Source organism: Trichoplusia ni, chromosome 23 (genome assembly GCF_003590095.1).
Source record: "Trichoplusia ni isolate ovarian cell line Hi5 chromosome 23, tn1, whole genome shotgun sequence".
NCBI classification, from domain to species: Eukaryota; Metazoa; Arthropoda; class Insecta; order Lepidoptera; family Noctuidae; genus Trichoplusia; species Trichoplusia ni.
Genome location: NC_039500.1, coordinates 1,806,166 through 1,830,123, shown reverse-complemented (window position 1 = coordinate 1,830,123; position 23,958 = coordinate 1,806,166). Strand labels below are relative to the sequence as shown.

Here is a 23,958-nt window from a genome sequence, read left to right as displayed (position 1 = left end):
TGAAATAAGTATTTTTTACCAATGCACGGACGACTATTTAGTTGGCTTACTTAAGTTTGGTAATATTATTACTTTTTTGTTATTTTGACTTTAAAACTCAACGTTTCTGCGTACTTCTAATCGTATAGCCAATTACCGTTTGGAACCGAAACTGGCGCGAAAATATGACAGTAGCAGCTGAGAAATGTCAACTTTGTTTAACCAAACAGTGTGTAAAACCAATTATGAATTAGATCGGTATTCAAAGAAATAAAAATGGTATTACAAAACACTGGCAAGTACAGAGCAGAAAGGGATCAGAGAGATAGGGATGATACTGGCAAAAGAGACGCTGGTTCGTCATCAGGCCCCAGGTCAGTAACTCAGCGTAACAAACTTTTTTATTATCTTTTCAGGTTACCGTACTTAAAAGTTTGTTTATTTTTAGAGAAGAATCTTCGGAGTACCGTATCAGGGTTGCCCTGGAGAATGACAGGATTGATTCTAAGTATGGATTCGACCGAGTTCGAGATGTTAAAGAAAGGACTGGTTACTTGATAAACATGCACACTGTAAGTCTTGGTTTATTGGTATACCCCATATTTACCTTAGCTAATACCTAATTTTTCCTCTTCATAATATTGGTAGAGATAACCAAGATCATGCTTATTATGAGAGAACAAATGATGTATTGTTTACTTTAAATGAAAATTTATTTATATGAGCTTTTGCTAAAGAGTTGCCTATCTTTGTAAATAATATATTTAATTTTTCTTTATCCACCCTCAACAATGTTTAAGTGTGAAAACACACCTTTTATTAGCTTCAAGCTAACTAAGATTAAAAAAAAATACTTCCATAGGCAGAGGTTTTGGATGAAGACAAGCGCCTCGTAGCAGCAATGGACTATTACTTCATAGAGATGGATGGCTCCAGGTTTAAGGTGTCGCTGACCTTCCAGCCTTACTTCCTGATCCTAGCCCGCAAGGAGTGTGAGCAGGAGGTCATACAGTTCATCTCAAAGAGGTTTGCAGGAAACATACATAAAATTGATGTTGTTGAAAAGGAAGATTTGGATTTAGTAAGTATTTATATGAATTTAATTTGTCTTAATCGGTGAGATTGAGATAGAGATCTGTTAAGTTTAGTTATCTTTGGAGTTTGGGTTATAAAGACCTTTAAAAAATATATTGTTGATATTCTTATTGCTCTTTCAAGAACCAACTTTTGATGTTGTTTATCCAAGACAAGTTATGCTTTGTCTCTCCATTTTATTGATGTTTTAAAGTTAAATATTGTAATTTTCACAATTTTAAAATTGTATTGTTACTGTTTGTTATTGATAACACTATGTACATAAAAAACGGTACAAATATTTATAAAACTTTCTTGTGCCTTGTACTTTGTGTCTATTTTATTGTTTCATATATTTTTTGCATGCTGTGATCTCCTGTGGTTGTCCTCAACTATACTGACACACACTGTACTTACTTACAGTTCTTTTTCTTTTTTGCTTAGCTCAACCACTTATCAGGTTTAAAACAGAGATACATAAAATTATCATTCATGTCACAAAATGAGATGATGAAAGTGAGAAGGGAGATTTTGACTGCAGTCAACAAGAATAAGGAGAGGGAGAAAAAAGATCAGATTTACGCTGAAATGTTGACAAATGCTTTAACTAGTGCCGCTGCTATTGAACACGCTAAGAAGACCACTGATCATATGGAGAATATATTGGATATTAGGTTTGTATTCAATCACATTTATATTATGGCTATTATAGCTTATAAAAAATCCTATTACTGGGAAAAAGGCTACCTTTCGTGTTTCCAACCATTAATCTAGAATAAAACATTCAAGATCAACTCCATTTGTTTAGATTCTTAATAAAACAGTTAATTTTGTTGTCTTTTATATAAAAATGCATGTGAAAAAATACTGGTATTTTTCAATTGGTATTCTTTTTTGTTGTTTATATCGGTTTTTGATCGCGTTTTATTTTGAATCTGAGATTTTTCTTGCAAACAAATGGAGTATCGGAATTAAAGGCATCATATATTTTCTAGCTTTTTCTATTAGTCTCTCTAAAAATTTATTGAACTCACGACGACCAGTATTTTAATATTTGATGTACCAGAAATCTACATTAAAGCTCTTTTTATTTTCATCAACTGAATATAATAAAACTAGACCACTTTTTACCCAACCAATGAACTTGCCTTCCAGAGAACACGACGTACCATACCATGTCCGAGTTTCAATCGACATGGAGATCTTCTGCGGCACTTGGTACACCATCAAGAGCCGAGGCACAGAGACTCCCATCTTCACCAAACGGGATGACATCATTGAGAGACCGGACCCTATAGTCCTGGCGTTCGATATTGAGACTACGAAGTTGCCGCTGAAGTTCCCGGACTCACAGACAGACCAGATAATGATGATTTCTTATATGATTGATGGACAGGGGTACTTGATAACGAATAGAGAGATTATATCGGTTGATGTTGAGGATTTTGAGTATACGCCCAAGCCGGAGTTTGAAGGGTAATTCATGATTTTTTTTCTCCGTACATATAGTGTGGTGCTACAATGGTGACATCATTTATGTTACCATTGTAGCGCCGAAATATATAATTTGACTTTACATAAATTAAAAATGGAGTCTTCAAGAACGAAAAACGGAAATGTCTAATGATTTGTTGTATTACAGCCATTTCATAATATTCAATGAAGAAAACGAACAGGCATTGATACAGAAGTTTTTTGATCATATAATGGACGTGAAACCGCATATTTTTGTTACATACAATGGTAAGTAATTTTAAAACCTGTCATTAAAACGGCTCTCATTCGAATAACAACTTTATAACAAAGTACTAAATTTCATTTTCGTATGTTTAGGTGACTTCTTCGACTGGCCGTTTGTGGAAGCCCGTGCGGCCGCGCTTGGCCTGGACATGAAGCAAGAGATCGGCTTCAGCAAGATCGCTGCGAGGGACGGTACCTACGCCTGCCGACCCGCTATGCATATGGACTGCTTATGGTAATTATTATTCTTTTTTAGACCCGATTCGCCCAAAGATTTAATCCTCTTGTCGTGCGCATGCAAGTCATCCAGATTCAGAACAGGCAGTTTTGGCCTACGTGGGAATCGAACCCACAATGCTTTGGCTTAGCGGTCTTTACCACTCCGCTAATCGCGCCGTCGAGTACAATTACTGAAAAAATATAAAGACATTTTACGTGTTACAAAAATCTGAGTAGTAAAATGTGATGATCTACGTGAATGTAAGGGAAAACGTATTTGACACTTGACATTGTTGATGCTGCAAGCAAAAAGTAGTCTATTATTAATTTGGCATTTATATCCTGTGATTCTTTAATTGAAATAAAATTTCAGCTGGGTCAAAAGAGATTCATACCTGCCAGTGGGCTCCCAAGGTCTAAAGGCTGTTGCCAAAGCGAAGCTACGATACGATCCCGTAGAGTTAGACCCTGAAGACATGTGCAGGATGGCGGCAGAACAACCTCAGGTACGCTTAACATAATTGTAAACCGACATCACAAACTAAGGCCTCAGGGTCCACGCGCCGCAAAGAGATGTCAACAAGCTCAGGGGGCTAATGATTGTTTTATTTAATTAAAAGGTACCTAGTAGTTAACCATTAACAGTACACAATTTGACTTTGAAATAAAACGGCTGAATCGAATGAAAAAATAATACTGCATTGATGTCCGCCGGGCCACTGGGATCATCCGATTGTCCATAATTCATTTACTTGTCTGCTTGTTTGCCCCTTATCTCATAAAAAAGCAAAAAGAACCTGATTACTTAAAGTACAATTAACGAGTTTATGTTTGTAGGTGCTGTCAAACTATTCGGTGTCAGACGCGGTCGCGACATACTACTTGTATATGAAGTATGTGCACCCCTTCATATTCGCGCTCTGTACCATCATACCTTTGGAACCAGACGAGGTATGTACATTCATATTAAATTGGCCTCTATTCCAATGCAGTAAGGTTGTTTTTTTATATCGCTTAAAAAATAGTTTAGATTAATTCCTTTTATAGACACGTATTTTTTCTTTTATATCGTAACCAAAAAATGAGGGGAATACAGTGATAAGGGTTGTCCATCCTTAATGTTTTTCTCCACTTTGATCATCGACTGTTAGGTGGTACAGCTAGTATTATTAGATTTAGTCAAATACCCTATTAATAAATACCCCAGGTGCTCAGAAAAGGTTCAGGCACGCTATGCGAGTCGCTCCTCATGGTGCAAGCGTTCCATGCGAACATAGTGTTTCCGAACAAGCAAGTCGAGGAACTAAACAAGCTCACCGCTGACGGACACGTGTTGGAGACCGAGACTTATGTTGGAGGCCATGTTGAAGCTTTGGAGTCAGGTAACTCAAGGTTTTTTTAAAAAAAGTAAAAGTAGTCTATTATTAATTTATTAGACGACCTCCGTAGTCGAGTGGCGTACGCACCGGTTTCAAGCTGTCGCTAGCTCTGACGTCCCGGGATCGATCCCCGGTCGGGTCAATGTAAAAATTCACATTTTTACATTGTCTCGGGTCTGGGTGTTGTGGTACCTTCGTTGTATCTGAATTCCATAAAACAAGTGCTTTAGCAACTTACTTTGGGTTCAGAGCAATTTATGTGATGTTGTCCGCATTTATTTATTTATTATGTCTAAAATTTATTGCTGGTATTGAATATTAAAAGGTTTACGAGATTTTAGCTCCTCCTTGCAGTTGCAGTCCCTGTAGTCCTTTTTGTTACTTAATACTGCCTGCAAGCTGTTAGTACCTTAGTGAAATTTTAACCGCATTCAAAAAGAATAATATTCTCATTTTGTTAAAAATGATGTATTGTAAAATGATATGTAATTCTTTATGGACACCGATTACTCTGCGATTTCTCTTCCAGTTTAAGACATTCTTCCATTATTTGAAGCAAAATAGTTACTATTTATTTTCATGTATAAACCAGTTTAACCTGTAGTTTTTCAGTCATGTAATTTAATAAAAATACAAATTACTTTCAGGTGTATTCAGAGCCGATATCAAATGTAAGTTCAAGATCGTCCCGTCTGCCATAGACAAGTTGATGGAAACCACAGAGAAGACAATGAAACATGCCATAGAGGTAGAGGAGGGTATACCTTTGGACCTGGTGACGAATTTTGATGAGGTTTGTGCGGAGATCAAGGCGAAGTTGCAGCATATGAAGGATCATCCGAGGAGGGATGAAAACCCCCTTATATATCACTTGGATGTCGGCGCTATGTATCCTAACATTATATTGACTAATAGGTATATATTTGGCGCTGTATTTCTTTTTGTTGTTTACTGAATTTAGAATGTAGACTAATTTGTAGCTCAATTCATTAAGGCATTAAGAAAGGGACTGATTAATATGTTTTGACAATAAAAAAGTGCAACCGATTTCAATTAAATACGATTAAGCCAAATTTCATCTTTATGGGATCATTATTAGACATACTTCACGTTAAATGAAAAATGAATCAACAAGCGGTTGAAGCGATCCAGTCTGAAGTTCTGAGGTTAAAAACATAATTACAAATAACATTATAGTTTTTTTGAACTTACTTAAAAAGATTTTGAATTAGAGTTTTTATAAAATAGTAACAAAATTATCACAAATAAATATATCTAGTTTTTGAATCGTTCAAGTCTATCTGTCCTGTCTAGATACACCTTACACCTACAGAATTGCTGTAGAAATCTTACACGAATTCTAACATTTTTTGCCGTTTGGTTTAAAATAATGAATATTTGTGTCTGTTCAGATTGCAGCCGTCTGCGATGGTGAACACGAGCGTGTGCGCGGTGTGCGACTACAACCGGCCCGGGGCCAGCTGCCAGCGGCACATGGACTGGATGTGGCGCGGGGACTATCGTGAGGACCTGCTCTTACTTATAGAGCAATATACGTAGGAAGGGTCGATAAACTGCTCAGAGAAAAAATATGATAGCAAACAAAAAACATAGATAACAATTTCTTTTTTCTTTTTTATTTTATTAGGGCCCACTCCTAGGCAAAGGCTTTCCGTTCTCCTTCCGGCTCCCCCTTGTTCGTCCAATTAGAGAAATTTATTTATTCAAGTCACATACAAAAAACCGCCAGACTGACCAGACAAATGTGTGTGTGATCACTAGACAAATATTCTACTTGAGGATCGAACCCTTAACACGTCGTACACAGTGGTTTGACTTAGTGATTTAAATGAAGGCCTACCACGTCGAACCCACTTTCCTATTTGTTAGACTATAAATAGCCCTATTTGCTTCATTAAAAATATTAAATTTTTATTACTAAACCTTAGTTACAAACTCACAATATAAACATTTTCCTGTCCGTAGTGCCGGCGACGAGGAGTGAGTACCAGCGCATTCAGCAGCAGCTGGAGACGGAGAAGTTCCCGCCGTTACACCCCGGCGGGCCCACAAGGGCCTTCCATGCTTTGCCTAAGGAAGACCAGGTAATCATTTTGGGGTTTCAGGAAGGGCACCCAATCAGCTAACAGGCCAAGAAAGAGATGGGGTCGCCCAGCGCATCCATTCTTTGGGGGAAGTGACGGGTGGGCTTTTTGCACCTTCTACTTGAAACGAAGTCGAACAGGACAAAGACTGGCTAGAGTCGCGCAGAGCAAGTGCCAGCCGTCTCGTGACTCTGGCAATTAAAGTGGTCCAGTAATTTTTAGTCAGCATGAGCCCTACAGCCCTTAATTGATTGCTTCTGTATCAGGCTGCATACGAGAAGAAGAGATTAGCAGACTATTGCAGAGTGGCTTACAAGAAGACTAAAGTGACTCGAACGGAAGTGAGAACGACCACCATTTGTCAGAAGGAGAACTCTTTCTATGTGGACACAGTGAGAGCTTTCAGGTAACTACAATGCATACAGTTTTTTACGTTTTATAATTCAATTTTCTTTCTATCTTCTTTCCAGTTTTAGACTTTCCCTTAAGCGTGTAAACTGTTATATTGAGAAAATTCATACCGCGTTTTATAGGTCAACACCCCAAACCCACTTTGAGCGACGTGTCGCGGGTTCGATCTCTGAATTAGACAAGCGTTTGTGTGGTCCATGGAAGCTTTTTCTGATTTTGGTCCTTTTGTAAAAGCCCTCAAAAAGCGTATATGAAAACCTAGGCTGCGAAAGTAGATTCAAAAATAATTAGTCATACAAAAGAAAATGAATCTTTTTAGCTGTCTGTAAATTTCTAGTCAGTAAATTGTATGCGAACGAACTAACAAGGACGCCTTCATTACTACCCTGCTATTGTCTAGTTCTGACATTAATTGTAAGAATATTTCATACAATTCATGTCTGAAGAAGAAATCTCTATTATTGTAGGCCAACTCTAATTTTCATTTTCATTTATCCTTAGAGATCGTCGTTACGAATACAAAGCTTTGAACAAACAAGCGAAGGCCAAAGTAGCAGAAGCGGTGGCGAGCGGCGACGCCGCCGAGATCAAGTCCGCCAAGAGCCGGGAAGTGTTGTACGACTCGCTGCAGCTCGCACACAAGTGTATCCTCAACTCCTTCTACGGATACGTTATGAGGAGGGGGTGAGTCATTCAGCCATTGTATAATCTCCAGCGGGATTGTTCAGGGTTACCGCGGCCCCGATACACAAACGGCAAAGGAAGGTAAATGGGTGGGTTTTCCTTCCGCTCAACCCAAAGCGAGTCATTTGATGATTTTGCATTCGAAAAGAAGGCAGTCTGTCCGATTTTACTGAGGCTAAATTTGGCCGAGGTAATTTCGCACAAACTCCGTGGTAAAATCTTGTTGATTAAGTTGAGAAGACGTTTGGTGTATGGTGTATGTATGTCCTATGCGGTAACTTAGTATTTAAGAATTCATACGCTTTCCTCCCTATGGTTTATGCATAGATAATTACTAATTGCCTAAAGCAGTTAAATCATTTATTCGGCAAATAGGATTGCTGTCAAGACTGTCGCATGTAATGTTTTAAAGCGAGTTGGATTCGACATTTAATACTAATAAAATAAAAGTTTCATTTTCTATTACTTGGTTGTTTTTACGCATTCGGGTTTTAATTGAAATTTTAAATTAAATTGTAAATTTTCTTGTTATCTTATTCCTTCGTCCTTATACAGTGCTCGGTGGCACAGCATGGAGATGGCGGGTATCGTGTGCTACACCGGCGCCAACATTATCATGAAGGCGAGAGAGATTATAGAGCAGGTCGGGAGGCCGCTAGAACTTGATACTGATGGTAAGATACTTGGTATTGTAACACAAGTTCACATGTTTTGTCTTCTTTGGGAGTTATTGTAAAAGTCAGTTGTTAATGTTTCGAGTGTCTTAGAAAATACTTACATGAATAAGTGAATGAATGAATACTACATTCTTTATTTTTAATACCTTAAACACTGACACAATTCAGGTTTAGATGTTATAAAAGTTTGACTTAGTGACGTAGACTTTTTTACAGAAAGACTTTTTCCATGAACACAGAAAGGTGGAAAGAGTAGAGGGAAGCCTATTCCCAACAGTGGGACGACATGCTTAATTAAACTAATTTAGTCTAGTTTAATTAAAATTTAGTTAATAATAAAAATGATATTTTCACAGGTATTTGGTGTATTCTGCCTTCTTCCTTCCCTGAGAACGTGACGATACACACGACTCATGCGAAAAAGAAGAAGATCAATGTTTCATTCCCGAACGCAGTGCTCAACTCTATGGTCAAAGTAAGTCAAATATTTTGTGGTTGTATACTTAAGATTAAGCTATGGTTTTACCACCATACGATGTTATGCAAATTCATCTCCAAAATTTTGAGGAAAAGTTTCATTTCTGTAATACGGTAAATACTTTTTTTTGGGTCAAACGGTTTTGAACATGTCAGTTGTGCTTAGACCTTAAACAATACAATTAAATACAGGATCACTTCACGAACGACCAGTACTTCGAGCTGGTGGACCCTGAGGGTAAGAAGTATGAGCAGCGATCAGAGAATTCCATCTTCTTCGAGGTGGACGGACCGTACTTGGCCATGGTGCTGCCGGCGTCGAAAGAAGAAGGCAAGAGACTGAAGAAGCGATACGCGGTGTTCAATTTTGATGGGTCTTTGGCTGAACTTAAAGGTAGGAAACTCTTACTTGTTTACGAGATATTAGTGACTCAAACAAAGCGAACGACCGCATTCTAGATTTTATATCGACAGCAAATTTACACTCAATCCGAGAATTCTGTAGAAGTGTGACTTTTTCTAGAAATGACGTCAGCATTAACTACAGACGCATTATTGACTGCACGAATATCCGAGTGCTTTAGGTCATCACGCCAAGCCCACTGGACACGATGTGTCGCGGGTTCGATTCCCGCGAAAAACAAACATTTGTTTGGTCCATTCATGCTTTTCCTGAGTCTGGGTGTCTTTGCGCATGTGACTTGAATGTTTGTGAAACCCCCTGCGACACAAGGATTAAATTCAATAAAGCGGGAGTCGTTCATCAAGAAAAAAAAAAAAAGATTTACAATGAACTTACCATGTCAACCAGGGTTCGAAGTAAAACGCCGCGGAGAGCTCCAGCTTATCAAGATCTTCCAATCATCAGTTTTCGAAGCTTTCCTTAAAGGGAACGATCTAAAGTCCTGCTACAGCGCAGTGGCTAAGGTCGCTGACTACTGGCTGGACGTCCTCTACAGTAAGGGCTCCAACATGCCTGACTCCGAACTCTTCGAGCTGATCTCCGAGAACCGGTCCATGTCCAAGAAGTTGGAGGACTATGGAGGTCAGAAGTCGACGTCGATATCTACTGCGAAGAGATTGGCGGAGTTCTTAGGTGATCAAATGGTGAAGGATGCTGGGTTGGCTTGCAGGTTCGTTATGGTCTATATTTTGTTCTATTGTAAAACGGGCAGATGTTTGTACAGACTTGTTTAACACAAGATGTAAAAGCGATGTCGCTTTGAGCGTAAGTTACAGGTTCTGTTATAGTCTGTTATAGGCCCTTTTACGATTGATAAGCTTAAATACTTATTTCAGAAATGATTCATTCTAGTAATTGTTAAACGGTTTCGTAAAATCGTAATGTGTTATGTTTTGTTACTATCGGCAAGTTTATGAAGTAACTTAATTTGACTGGATCTATTGTATCTTCGTGAGAATTTTCACGCCTCATTTGTGTTTGGCTAAAACTATTGAAATACAAAGTCTAATTTATTATTTTACTCATAATGGCTTAGCTATAGTAGATACGCAGTCGCTCCTAGTAAATTACTGGTATTTAGGTAAATCCAGTCGACCCCAGAGTTGGGAAAAGGACTATGATGATGATGATGGTCTGTGACCTGTTACACAGATTCATAATATCGAAGAAGCCGGAAGGCGCCCCTGTGACGGAGCGCGCGATCCCGCTGGCCATCTTCCAGTCGCCGGCGGCGGTGAAGCGCCACCACCTGCGCCGCTGGCTCAAGGACAGCAGCATCAGCGAGGACATCGACATCCGCGACGTGCTGGACTGGGCCTACTACATCGAGAGGCTCAGCGGGACCGTGCAGAAGATCATCACCATACCCGCCGCCATGCAGGGGGTAGGCAGGCTAAACAAATATTTTGATAGTAACTGTCGTGAGAATGATTCATTATTAAATGATGTAACGGTTTACTCACGCGTAACTGTCAGTTCGACTCGCGATCCCACCGCGTCTGCCCATGATTAAGGACTCCGGTTGGGTCCGAAGCTAGTAGGGCTACCCCGATAAATACGCGTGAGTAAACCGTTACATCATTTAATAAGGCTAAACAAATTTTTAATGCTGTTTTTCATCTTTTGCGTTTGGATTTTTCTATCACATTACTTACTCCGTTGGCTCAGCGACCCAAATTGTGTCTTGGCCTCTGATACGAGAGAACGACACTTTACCCGATCCATCGCCTTCTCCGATCGCCGCTTCTTTTATCACATTATGCTTTGAAAATTAAAAAAAGAGTTCTTGAATAATTAGACGAATAAAAACTACCAAAATGGTAAAAATAATATGTATATTCACAACAAAGATTAATTATAAGTATGTACATTTAAAATAAAAATACAAAAATAATGGTAAAATAATATTTATGTATCGATGGTATCTTTCTAATTACCTGCTGATTATACCATCTTTTTCCTTATTACCACTAGTTGGACAACCCAGTCCCACGTTGCCAGTACCCAGACTGGCTACATAAGAAAATGCTAGCCAAGACAGACAAGTTCAAGACTCGGAAGATCACTGACATGTTCTCCGCCAAGCCTAAGGAGTTAAAGGAGAACGGGGAGGATGAGGAGCCGTCCACGAGTGCTGATGGTGCTATGGTGAGGGAAATAGTATTGTTTTAGGAAGTTTTAATAGTAATGGTGTGATTGGCTTGTTGGTCTAGTGGTTAGTGGCCCTGTTATACCGGAGTTCGTGGGTTCGTTTCCCACCCAGGACACATATTTTGTGCCTGGGTATATCTATATTTATCTATATTTGTGTATTTAGAAATATGTAAGTATGTTTATCAATTGTAAGGTACTCTTAATACAAGATTTGCTTAGTTTGAGACTAGATGGCGTTGTTTAAAAGTTGTGGAAATTTAAATGTTTTTAGTGGAGATCAAATGATTGCATTTACTCACTTAATATTATTGCGTGTATACACGTCTTCTTCCATTTGTTTCTCCCAAAGCTTGTACACCTGAAAAAATCCTTTCCGCACATATTAATCTGTATATTTTTTATCACCCCAGGACACAGAAATGGACATTGAAGATATCGGCAAGGACTCCACTGAGAAGTCGACCACGATTCGTCCGATGGTCCACACGGTGAAGCGCAAGCGCGAGGAGTCCCCCCCTCAAGACGCACAGAACTGGCGCGAGGCCCTCGGACCTCCGCCGCCGTTTGGTACTACGAAGGTAAGCATACTTAGTTACGACTAGCCCGCTGCGTTTAATCATGAGTAAGGACTCCGTTTAGGTCCGAAAATAGTCTTGCAATCCTGATAAATACGCAAGTAAACCGTTGCACGGTCGCAATTTAATCCTTGTGTCGCTGGGGAATAAGCATGCTTTCGAGTAACATGCACAAACAACAAGCATTCGTGGCTCACACAAATGCGTGTACTACGAGGGTATCGCAGACGACCCGCGGGCTGCTACACGTCAACTGCACGGCTATTCGTGCAGTCCCTGGGGAGAGAGAGAGTGCGGAGACTGGGAGTAAATAAAGTGTACTTTATGGTATAGACAATAAAGTAGGTTTTATCTTAGCATAGTTTACAGTTAGTTGTGACACAGAGGTATTTCAGTGTATGTTTCAATTAACGCTTCATTAACTGTATTTTCTGGATTCTTCAGGCAGAGAGAACAAAATGGATTCTATTTCAAAAAAAGAAATGGCTTTGGCAAATGGAACAACGCGGGCTACGGAATCGCAGTAAAAGAGGTGTGTTAATTAAGTTATTACGACACTAGCTGCCGTAGCTAAAGTCAGTCAGGACATTATTATTATTAATTTGGTTTGTAGGTAAAATGGACAGAGATGCGATGCCGCCACCTAAAGCTGGTCCCTCTACTACACTGAGCGGCTTCATACGGAGAGCTCAGCGAACATTGCTCAACACTCCGTGGCAGATAATACAGGTAATATAATGGTAACTTGTTGTATTGAGGTACGAAAACCTGAAATCACGCACAAGAAAGCTTAATGTTTTGTATAGTGATTTACAAATACTTTTTTGTATTATAAAGCTTGGGAAGGTTAATATTACTGTACACTGTTAAATCGAGTAGCAACACCTGGTTGAGGTCTTGCAAAATTGTACATAACCTTTTTTCTGCTTATGCTGAATGAAAGATATTTTCATATTTCATTGAGTTAAGTCTTTAAGCGTGAAAAGATTTTGCCAGATCGTATTATTGTACGTGCAATCAGTGTTGTTCTATTAAAAAAAATGCTATGAATTAAGGTTATTCATTTAATAATTTTGCGAACAATGAACAATGTTGTGGAAAAGTATTGCTCGTTATTTAGAAATCTCTTCCAACGGTTCCAACCTACGAAAGGATAAATTAAATATATAATACGAGTAACACTACAAACAACAACAGCGTACTAGTGTACTACCATCTTCTTAATTAATTAATATAAAATGAAATTCAAAAGTTGTAAGTTTGACCTTTTTCTACAGGTAGCAGAAACAGCCGAGCCGGGTCTATTCAAGGTCTGGGCACTAGTAGGTACAGAGTTACACCAAATCAAGTTGTCAGTACCGCGTATATTCTACGTGAACCAGCGAGTCCCCCGCGCGGCGGACAGCGGCCCGCACTGGCGCAAGTGTAGCCGCGTGTTGCCGCGCGCTCACCCCGTGTTGCATCTGTACCAGTACAGCGTGCCTGAGGGACTCTATAGGGAGCATCAAGAGTGAGTGTACCTGGTGGTTTGTTTTTATAAAGGAGGTTTTGGCTTGGACCTTGAGGAAGAAGCTCGTGGCTAAGGTTTAACTGCATAAGTAAATCGATCACAGGTTAAACTACCCTTGACGCGGTTGGTCCGGAGATGGGTGAAAATGGGTTCCTCCGTGTTTCGGAAGACACGTTAAATTGTGGGTCCCGGCTGTTATTCACACAGCTTGACAGTCTTTACAGGTAGTCAGAAGCTTGACACTCTGACAGCCAGTCTAACTATGGGGTTTCGTGTTGCCAAGGTAACTGGGTTGAAGAGGTCAGATAGGCAATTGCCCTTTGTAAAACACTGGTACCTAATTGAATCCAGTTAGACTGGAAGCCGACCCCAACATAGTTGGGAAAACCTTAGAATTTACTTTAGTATTGCCTGTTGCTATAATTTTATAGTAACTATCGTCAGAATTATAAATAATTATTCATAATGATGCAATGGTTTACTGCGCATTAATCGGGATTGACTAGTTTAGACTAAGTTTGACTTGCAACCCCGCCGCGTCAGCTCATAATGGACACGGTTGGGTCCGAAACTAGTCGGGCTATTCGATTAATACGCGTGAGTAAACCGTTGCATCGTTTAAGGTATCCTATATTTCCAAAGAGCCAACGGATGGACGGCGTCGTCGTGGGCGACCCAGGAAGCGGTGGCGAGAGGTCGTCTCGCCACCGCTTACCGCGCAGGCTGGTTCCATGCGGCCCAGAATAGAGAGTCGTAGAAGGATTTGGGGGAGGCCTTTACCCAGCAGTGGGACACAGTGGGCTAGAGAAAAAAAAAATTCTAAAATTGTGTATGTATTATGTTGATGATTTTTACTCCCAGTACTTATTAATCATATTATTTGCAGGGAATTAACGTCTGAACTATGCGCTCCAGAAATCGAAGGGATATACGAAACTCAAATGTCGTTGGAGTTCAGAGTGCTGGTGCAGCTGGGATGTATATGTACTGTAGACCCTCAGGAGGCGAGGAAGTAAGTTATTAAGATTATATAATTAAAAAAAAACTTTATAAATAGAAGAAAATGAATTCTAAAGCATAATACAAGCTCATTTAAGTTCCACTTAATGCTTGCCACTTCCACTCGCATAGGCCTCAGTTTTGAGCATTGATCACCACGTTAGCGGGTCGGCGGAATCCAGGTTTCCTCACGATGTTTTTCTTCAACGCTTGTTAGTGGTGTCTTAGATTAATCAAGGAAGCACGTAGAATTTTGGAAGTGTCATTGGTAATTTGTCTGCATTGGGATCGAACCTGCATCTACGTGCATTCAAACTATGCATTTGACCACAAAGCCACCAACAAATAATTGTACATTATTTTTCGATTTGTGATAAGTACAATTATTTATAATTTATTTCCCAGGTTAATTCAGTTTGGGTCCACCAATATGGACTCGTTCGCTCTCAAACAGTTGCAGTTCAAGAGTGTAGCTCTCCAGCCATATTTACAAAAGCAGGTTAGTTTGTTAGAGTTCCGTTCCTAGAGGTAAAAATGAGGCTATTACTGAGGCTTCGCTATCTGTCCGTCTGACACCAGGCTGTAGCTCATGAACCGTGATAGCAAGCTTATTACAATTTTCAGTAATGATGTATTTATAGCAACAAATACTCTGGCGGTGTTTAAATATGAATAATAGGCATAAACGGATTTAGATCAAACTTAATACACAGATAGTTTATCAAGTTTTTATGTTCCCGTGGCATCATTTTCGATTCATAGCGGGCGAGCCTTAATGCAACAGCTAGTCTTCTAATATATAAAATTCCCATGTCACGATGTTAGTTACCGTACTCCTCCGAAACGGCTTAACCGATTTTTACCAAATTTTATATGCGTATTCAGAAGGTCTGAGAATCAACTACCATCTATTTTTCATACCCCTAAGTGTTAAGCAACCCTTAACACACTAAAAAAAAATTTTTTTTTTTTTTTTATAACGTGGCATTAAAAATGCATAGAACTAGAAATAATTTATTAGGCAAAACAACATTTGCTGGATCAGCAAGTAACATAAATATAAAACGAATAATTTGTATTGGCCAGGACGGCGTCCCCCCAGTGAAACACATCTACCTATACCAGCACTCCGCTGTGAACTCCTCGCGCAGCATGTGGGCGCTGGTGTTGGCCCCCGTCAAGAGAGCCTACATCTACGTACTGGACACCGTCAAGACCAACCAGCTGCCCAACATGAACACTCTGTACCAGGCCGAGAGGACTGCTAAGTAAGTGTGGAGCTTATGTGGAGCATATTAAGGTATATTGTCGTCTGTGTTACATGATAGCTTACCGATGCAGTAAAAAAATGTCTCACCTTGAGCTGAGAGAACTGTTAAATAAATCTGGGACTTAAATTCAGTACGTTAGGGTTGATTTTCCTTTGTCAAATTGGTGACGAGTATCAATTCCTTGTACGAGACCGAGAGGACTGGTAAATGTGTCCTCTGATGTGTTGAGTTAAAGGTTATTTTCCTTAAAAGCTTTTTTTTCATCGTAGTGGCGCTCGCCAAGCCTGCGCTTATGCGTATGAAGTCGTGACTCAAAAGCAATATATGTTTTTTTATAAAGTTGTCCCTTTCTATTCCTTTTAAATCCATTTTCTTTTAGTCTACTCTGTAAGACGGATATATCATCATTTTTGCGATGTTCCAATCAGTTGTAATTGCATCCTATCTAAACTAATATATCTATCCAGGATCAACCTGGGCGCAGATGAGGACACTCTCCCTGGCGCAGAACTATCCTGGGAGGTGGTGATAGAGACAGAAGCTCGCGCCATCAGCCGCCACCTGCAACGCGCTCTGCAACGTTACAAGGACGAGCGTTGCGGCCCCACGCTGCTCGCGTTGCAGGCCACACTAGCGCCACACTTACTCATGCAACTTATGCCAGGTAGATATGATCCCCAGAACTGGGAGAAAAAGGCCATTTGCCGTCCTGAATGGCGGAACCTAGTAAAAAAAATACGGTCAAGGATTTCGAAGAGCAAGGGAAATCCGCCCTGGATGCGAAGCGTGATGCTCTTAAGGCTATTACACCAGCAGCCATCCGTTATAACTACGTGGACGGAACTGTAGGTTCAATGCAGTTGCCACGACTTCAATGGAACTGTAAAACATGCGTGCAGTCCGATTGTTATTTCAATTGCCATCGGCAGGCAATCACAAACGACTATTAAAACCAGTACTTCCCTTTTTGTTCAGTCTAATTTGTTTTCTTAATTGTTCTACTTAGAGTTTATTTTTTATTTCTAATAGATAATCTAGATAATAAAAAAAAATCGCTCGCCAAGTGCATGAACACTTGACGAGCGATTTTTTTTTATTATCTCTCAAATCAACCGACTAAGGGAAAGTAACGTAAAGATGTTCAAGTATTTTCTTATGGTTTCACCAACTTTTGTTACACTATTCATATTTTGTTGTCCAGGGTTATCAGAGTTCCCGATTGTCCCGATCCATGTCCGGGATGTAGAGACCCTGTACAGCGCCCTGGAGTGGCAGCGGATCGGATCCCGGGCTATCGTCAGGCACTACCTAGGACTGGATGCTGTGCTACAACTTACTATAGAGCAGTGCAGGTAAACGGGTTCACTGATTATGTCTTGAAAATTGTCTAATGGTTTCTATAATAAAAACTAATATATAAATGTGTCCCCATGGATTCTGGTTATAAAAAAATATTAAACGAGGTATTTCTTCAGTTTTCCTTATCCGTCTGTCTGTACAAGTAAATTTGTAAAAGCAAGTAAGGTATTTTGAAAAATAAAACTCCATTTTGTACTGCCAGCTTTACAGTCTCGAACCGTAATTAAAGTCGTCTTTTAAATATAACCTTAAATTTACTTTTGTCGCTATATTCAAGATGGTAACAAACACAGCGTTCAAGCTAATATTATACTAAAAAGAATCATATAATTTGAACACCATACTCCTGTACTCAGATACTTCCACGTGCCCCTGGGCAACATGCCGGCCGACCCGACGCTGTTCGGCGCGGACCTGTTCTACGCGCGACACCTCATCAAACACAACTTCGTACTGTGGTGCTCCAACATGGACCGGCCCGACCTCGGCGGCAGGGAGACCGATGATAACAGGTGCGTTCTCATAAACAAGTATTCGTAACAGCTGAGTTTGGGTCACCTATCTCGATCGTGACATATCTCGGGTTCGATCCCCGCGAATAGGGTAGAATAAGTGTTCTCCGACCTACCGCCTCACGCAGTTGCTAACGGGGCAGTCGGGGCATTCGTCAGGAGGGAGGAGTCGACTGCGTGCCATCAATGCGATGACGTTGACGTCACCACACTCCACACACTGGCCGTATTTCCGGGTTTTGCCGAGTCACTCTCTGACCTTCTGGGGGCGCTTAATTTGATTGACCTCTCCGCGCTGCCGGCTGTTGTGGCTGCAGCTATCAGCAGTCGCGCGGCGTGGAATGCATTGGCCTCTTTCGCACTTATGTCGGCGAAGGAGGCGACGGAGCGCATTCGGGAGGAAGATGCTAGCGTGCCCGCCATACGCCAACGAGCTGTGTCCGAGCGCAACTTGCCGTCCTTACTAGGGTCTGGGCGATCGGCACGGGAGTGCAAACCACCCGTCAAAAGAGACCCGCGACGGGGGATGCCCGCACTGAGTAGTAGTGCCAAGTAACTCCACGTGCTGGTTGCAAACGCGGTTGACGTCACCCGGCGGTTAGGTTTGGTCAGTATAATCTGACACTACCCGTCCTCTCCCCTGAGAGCGCGAGCGTCCATGAGGAATTCCCCGCCACAAAAAAAAGTGTAGGATAAGTTTAGGACACTTGATATGTTGGTGCAGGCTGGTGAGCGAGGTGGAGGAGCTGGCGGGCTGCAGCCACAACGCGGCGGGCGCGTACGGCAGCGTGTGCGTGCAGCTGGACACGGACGCGCTGGCCGTGTGCGCGCTGCTGCAGGCGCACGGCGTGCTGCAGCTGGAGGGCACCTGCCTCGCCGCCGCCTTCGGGGCCTCGCACGCCAGCATACAGGACGCCATGGCTAGTGCGGGTACCCACACCACGATACTATTCTAAACTGAACAAAAATATTTCACTCCCCACAAAACTTAAATGACTTCGTAGATTTGTCTAAGAATAGTCGCACATAATTTACCTTTATAGCAAAATAAACTTATTTGAAATCGGTCAATCTATTCAGGAGCTATCATGCCACAAACAGATTATACATCAAACTTGTAACACACCTTTTTTCGCGTCAAGGGTAAGAAAGGGATCTGACGTAGTCAAGTCCAGCACTTGTATACGACTCTCCCCCATTAAGATTGCATAGAATTTTCACGCTGAACGCTGGTTCAGTACCAGAAAAGACTCATACGGAAGATAATTTCTACACTTGTTCGCTAACTTTTAACTTAAACAGTTCTAAAGGCTGCTTCTATTACTTAACACTAGGTTCAAACGCGTCCATGCCATATGACGAGACGACGCAGTGTAGCGCAGCCTTCAAGATCCTTCGCACCATGATAGCATCCTGGCTGCGTGACGTCACACAATACAAGAACGTTTTTGCTGACTTCCAGATATCGCATTTTTACAGGTAAATTCTACTTACAACTGCAGTCGGCTTACAATGATGATTGTAAAATAAAACTACCATGAATGTTGGTAAAATCGAGACCTATTGGTATATCAAAATGTTAACTGAAAAACAAACTTTTTAGAATATAAAGTAAACCGCAAAAAATAAAATACATAGTTGCTTAACTGGCGTAGATCACAATTAATAGTGGATTGCAGTGTCTGCCTGTCCGTTTTTTGTTTCAGTAAATTTTAGTGCAATATTAGTCCCGAATCCAAATTAAATTTCCTTTCTTTCGGACAGCACTGAACCATATTTTGTTAGTACTACAAATAACTTATATTCTGAACAAAGACTAACCAGGTAGCAAAATATTTTACCTGATGACCCTCCGCACAAAATACTTGGTGATGAATATACTTACCTCACCGCTCCTGCTGTCAGGATCAAAATCTCATCATCATCGTCATCCGATTTCTACGGTTCAGTGCCAGGCTCATTCAGACTCGACCCGAGACTTTATCGTCTTTTAGCTATATCGTCGACCCATCTTGCTCCCGGGCGAGCGACGCTTCTTTTGCTCAAGATCAATGACACCATAATTAAATAATAAGCTATTTAACTACACTATCAATTTACCAGATGGCTGAAGACCCCCTCCTCCCTGCTGTACGACCCCGCCCTCCGCCGCACCCTCTACAACCTGATGAAGAAGCTGTTCCTCATGCTGGTGGCCGAGTTCAAGCGGCTCGGCTCTCTCATCGTGTTCGCAGACTTCAACAAGATACTACTCTGTACGAAGAAGAATAATGTGCTTGATGGGATTGGTAAGTTATGGAAGTCCAGACTACTTGAAGATAGAATAGAGTACTCTTTATTTTAAAACATAAAGACGAAACAAAATAGGACAATACAGACAAATATGATGAGCACTAAAGTCGGTCTTATCGCTAAAAAGATATAGATTTATATTACAAACTTTTTGAAGATTGGCTTAAAGGGGCTTATTATAAATTCAATAATTCTATGTCTGAGTTGTTTCCGATGTCAATAGTGCCCATCTGATAAATTAATGTCAATAATTTTTACTAGCCACTAGCTGTTCCGACGAAATTCGTACCGCCTAACAGTTGATGTAACAATGTAAACACTAGACGAGTTTGAATTCCATGAGTTGTCATAATAATCACTGCAGTTTGATTTTAACATAGAATCATTATAAATATTAATTCCTTAGTTTTTTTTCACATGAAAAATCGCTAGTGTTTTTATAATAATTAATATTTTTCCACGTCCAGGATACGTGGAGTTCGTGGTGCAGAGCATCCGCAACAAGGAGCTGTTCCACGGCATCGACATCCGCTACAAGCAGTGCTGGTCCTACCTGCTGTGGCTCGACGAGGCCAACTATGCTGGCGTTCAGGTATAATAATACTTATTAAGATATCATATCTAATCTATTTATTGTATATTTTTTTTATATCACGGTGTTCGGTGTAATTTATGCGTCGTGCTCATCACACAAACATTTTCCTTGGTGAGAATTGAACCCACCATTTCTTTATAATAAGTCTTGATTTTTCTGTTCAGGGTAAACTGCCAGACGGATTGACTGAAGTCGGATCGTCACAGTTACCTCCCGCAAGCGAAGAAAGTATCGGAGATGAGGTAATGATCAATGATAGTTGATATTTATTTTGGAAAAATAATTAATAACCTTAGGCAAATAGGAGAGGAATAAAAAACGAAGTATTGGAGTAATCTAGCCACAGTGCGGGACAATCCCGGCGTATGAGATAAATGTAACATTCTAAGTCTGAATGTTTGTGAAACCGAGCCACTAGTACACATAGATTAAGTCCATATATTGATTATTTATTATTAGAATTATCACAACACCTCCCAACCTCTCCGCAGGAGGGCTCAATCACGATGCAGTGGAACCTGTCGAAGTTCCTGCCGGCCCCTGTCCGCGAGCCCTTCGCGGCGGCCGTGGCGGGGCTGCTGAGCGCGGCCTACACGCAGCCCGACCAGCTGCGCGCGCTTATACAGGGGGAGATCGCGCAGAAGCTGTTCCAGTATGTATCTATTTGTACAGGAAGTTAACAACAACAAAAAAGAGAACGAGATCATTAAGTGATTAACTATCCCTAGAATCCCTACTAATATTATAAATGCGAAAGTAACTCTGTCTGTCTGTCTGTCTGTTACGCTTTCACGTCCAAACCACTGAACTCGATTTTGACCAATAAAATTTGGTACAGAGATAGAGTTGACCTTGAGAAAGAACATAGGATAGTTTTTATCCCGGTCTTTTGAAAGGTTCTCTTGGAAACGCGATATAACCGATTTTCAAGATGATTTATTTATTGTGTCGCTATAAAAACAAGTAAAAAAAAGTCAAAGTTCAATCTTCAGTTGGTTTCTTTAGCTTATTAATGTTTTGTGTGTCTAACACATTTGACTGGGTTCTTTCGTTCGTTTTTTTTTTGTAACTCCTGTCATATCACATCAGTAACATACCTAATTAATCTTATGAAACTTATTTATCTTATATTTTAAACGCATTTATTACACCTCACAAGTCAGTCCATATACACACACACGTCAACGTCATAATTAAGATTAAAGTGCTATGCAATTTCCGTCGGAAATTATTTAACTGATAAAGTTTCTCGATCATAAAAAATCAAAACTGGTCTAGTCTAAATTTTAAATATGAATATAGTATATCCTTTATTTTACTGTATGTACTTAAATAATACACCAGCTACCTACCTATATATTTCTATCTTTCCTGTCCATCAAAAGGTTTTCTTTAAGACATCGCATTAACGATAAGACCGCCATTTTTCATTACACTGTATATTACTATTTTTACTGATGTCATTCTTTGGTATACAATAAAGAATTCAATTCTTAACGACCTGTCTAAATTCTCATAATATTTATGTTTTTCTACAACAGAGTGACAGAGAAGATAAACACTCGGTACCCGGTATTTAAGCCGTCGGATATCGGTCACCAGCCGGGACTGAAGCCGGATGCCTTCGCCGTTGACTCGAAGCCGGCGCTGCTGTACGTCAACGCCGTGTGTAAAGTGTTCTCATTAGATCCTGCGTTGGAGGATGAGGTTTGTGGGTCTTGATAGATATTTACTTTTGACAACTTAGCGATAATTGATTGAATGCGGGTTAAAATTTGTCGTAAAGTAACACTATCTCTGTCTCACTTCAATTTCTCTCAGAAAATAATTGTTATTTCTTTTGTTTTCGTGTACAGGCTATACTCAAGGAAAACATATAGTTATCCGTTGACTGAAGAAGAAATTAGCGTCCATCGAATAAAAAGAAGTTCACAAGGTTATTTTAGCCCTGAGACGCCTCCTACTCTCCCCTATATTAATGAATGGTATATTTATTGAATCAAAAGGGACAATGCGATATGAGGAAATCCTAAAATACAAGCATCCCAAGATACGGATATTATTACGTTATTATCTTTATCCCGAAATACATTTTTTATTGTGTAGGTGACCCTCCTCCGCCGCAACCTGCTCCGCCTGATCGGTGTGGGCGAGTTCAGCGCGGCGGCGGAGTGGCGCGACGCCTGCAACACCTGCCCGCTCACCGAGGTCATCTGCAAGGTCTGCAACCACTGCCGGGACCTCGACCTCTGCCGGGACACAAACACCGCCATCCAGAATGATGTGTACGTATCATGTACTAAAGTGACTTGTAGGAGTTGTGGATGTCTTCAGATTACAATTCGAGTGATGTTAAAAGATATTTGGTTGTGGCTTAGCTGGTGTCCAGCAAGAATTTAGCGTATCCAGTTGGGAGTGACCCCATTCAACATATTAATTCTTCTAATCTCTATAACAGTAAAAAAATCTGTGAGATTGGCAAATATGCCACAGGCACTGCTGCATTGCATGCATGCCATAGTTAAGCCACTGGTTGAAGTAGAAAACTTTTTCTTAACTACATAATTATGTCAGAAGAAACCATAAACATTTTCACGACACAGTCTAACTTTATAATTTCCCCACAGGCCAGTATGCTTATGTCCAACATGCGGCACTCCATACGAGAACCAGGAGTTGGAGTGGAGGCTAGTGGAGTTGATGAACAGGAGGACCATGTCCTACGTGCTGCAAGACCTGATATGTAAAAGATGTCATCAGGTTTGTGGTTATTATGACGTGAAATGTAAAATGTTACTTGCATAAATGCTTTTTAAGTTATTAACCCAATGTAACTTGGGTATAGTACGTTTAAAGTCGCTCGTACAAGTACACACCACACTAAGTGTCAGCGGGATGATCTGAACTCATACCGCGTGGACTGGTTTCAAGTGACTCAGGACAGAGAATCGTGGTAGGATTTTTGCCTAGCAGTGGGAGGCCACCTAGCCAGGCTAAATAAAAAAGAAATTTTCTATTCAAACCGAAACCATGTAGATAGCTGGCTCCATGGCTGCCATACACTTTCTAGAAAGTAATATCTATATCGTGTGCAGGTGAAACGCGACAACATGACGATGGTATGCGAGTGCGCCGGAGACTTCGCCCTCATGCTGCCCAACAAGGAGGTCCTCTCACAACTGAACACCTTCAAAACGATCGCTGAGTACTACAAGATGCCTCTACTGTTAGAACTTATAGAATTTCATCTCAGCAACACGTGATATTATGTATAATTTAATAAAACAAGTATTTTTTGTATCAGTATTTGTATTATTTTTGCAATTCTTCACTATTCTCTACATGCTTGATCAAAACTTGTAACCATTTTATACAAACAATAGATTTTGTTACAGTTATTAGACTGACCATAAATAAATCAAATAAGAAATTACCAGTTGTTCAAACAGTGTAACTAATTGATAACTCATGTGAGTAGTATTC

The 23,958-nt window shown here is 40.4% G+C and overlaps 1 protein-coding gene across 1 annotated transcript; it reads left to right on the top strand.

Moving 5' to 3' along the window:
• Positions 1-33: 33 nt before the first annotated feature.
• Positions 34-23,781, top strand: LOC113505019 (DNA polymerase epsilon catalytic subunit A). The gene is made up of 41 exons (XM_026887536.1): positions 34-353; positions 428-551; positions 842-1,060; positions 1,498-1,727; positions 2,209-2,529; positions 2,696-2,796; positions 2,887-3,028; positions 3,386-3,518; positions 3,850-3,963; positions 4,220-4,394; positions 5,039-5,306; positions 5,804-5,913; positions 6,378-6,496; positions 6,763-6,902; positions 7,409-7,591; positions 8,147-8,265; positions 8,625-8,743; positions 8,938-9,139; positions 9,557-9,878; positions 10,361-10,592; positions 11,183-11,356; positions 11,773-11,940; positions 12,382-12,469; positions 12,551-12,666; positions 13,215-13,447; positions 14,334-14,459; positions 14,852-14,945; positions 15,533-15,714; positions 16,185-16,381; positions 16,919-17,069; positions 17,433-17,588; positions 18,313-18,518; positions 18,923-19,067; positions 19,692-19,876; positions 20,348-20,472; positions 20,640-20,717; positions 20,967-21,127; positions 22,017-22,182; positions 22,582-22,760; positions 23,103-23,235; positions 23,571-23,781. Exons 1-41 carry the CDS (start codon positions 256-258, stop codon positions 23,736-23,738), a joined length of 6,702 nt encoding a protein of 2,233 aa, XP_026743337.1. The 5' UTR covers positions 34-255; the 3' UTR covers positions 23,739-23,781.
• The last annotated feature ends 177 nt before the right edge of the window (positions 23,782-23,958 follow it).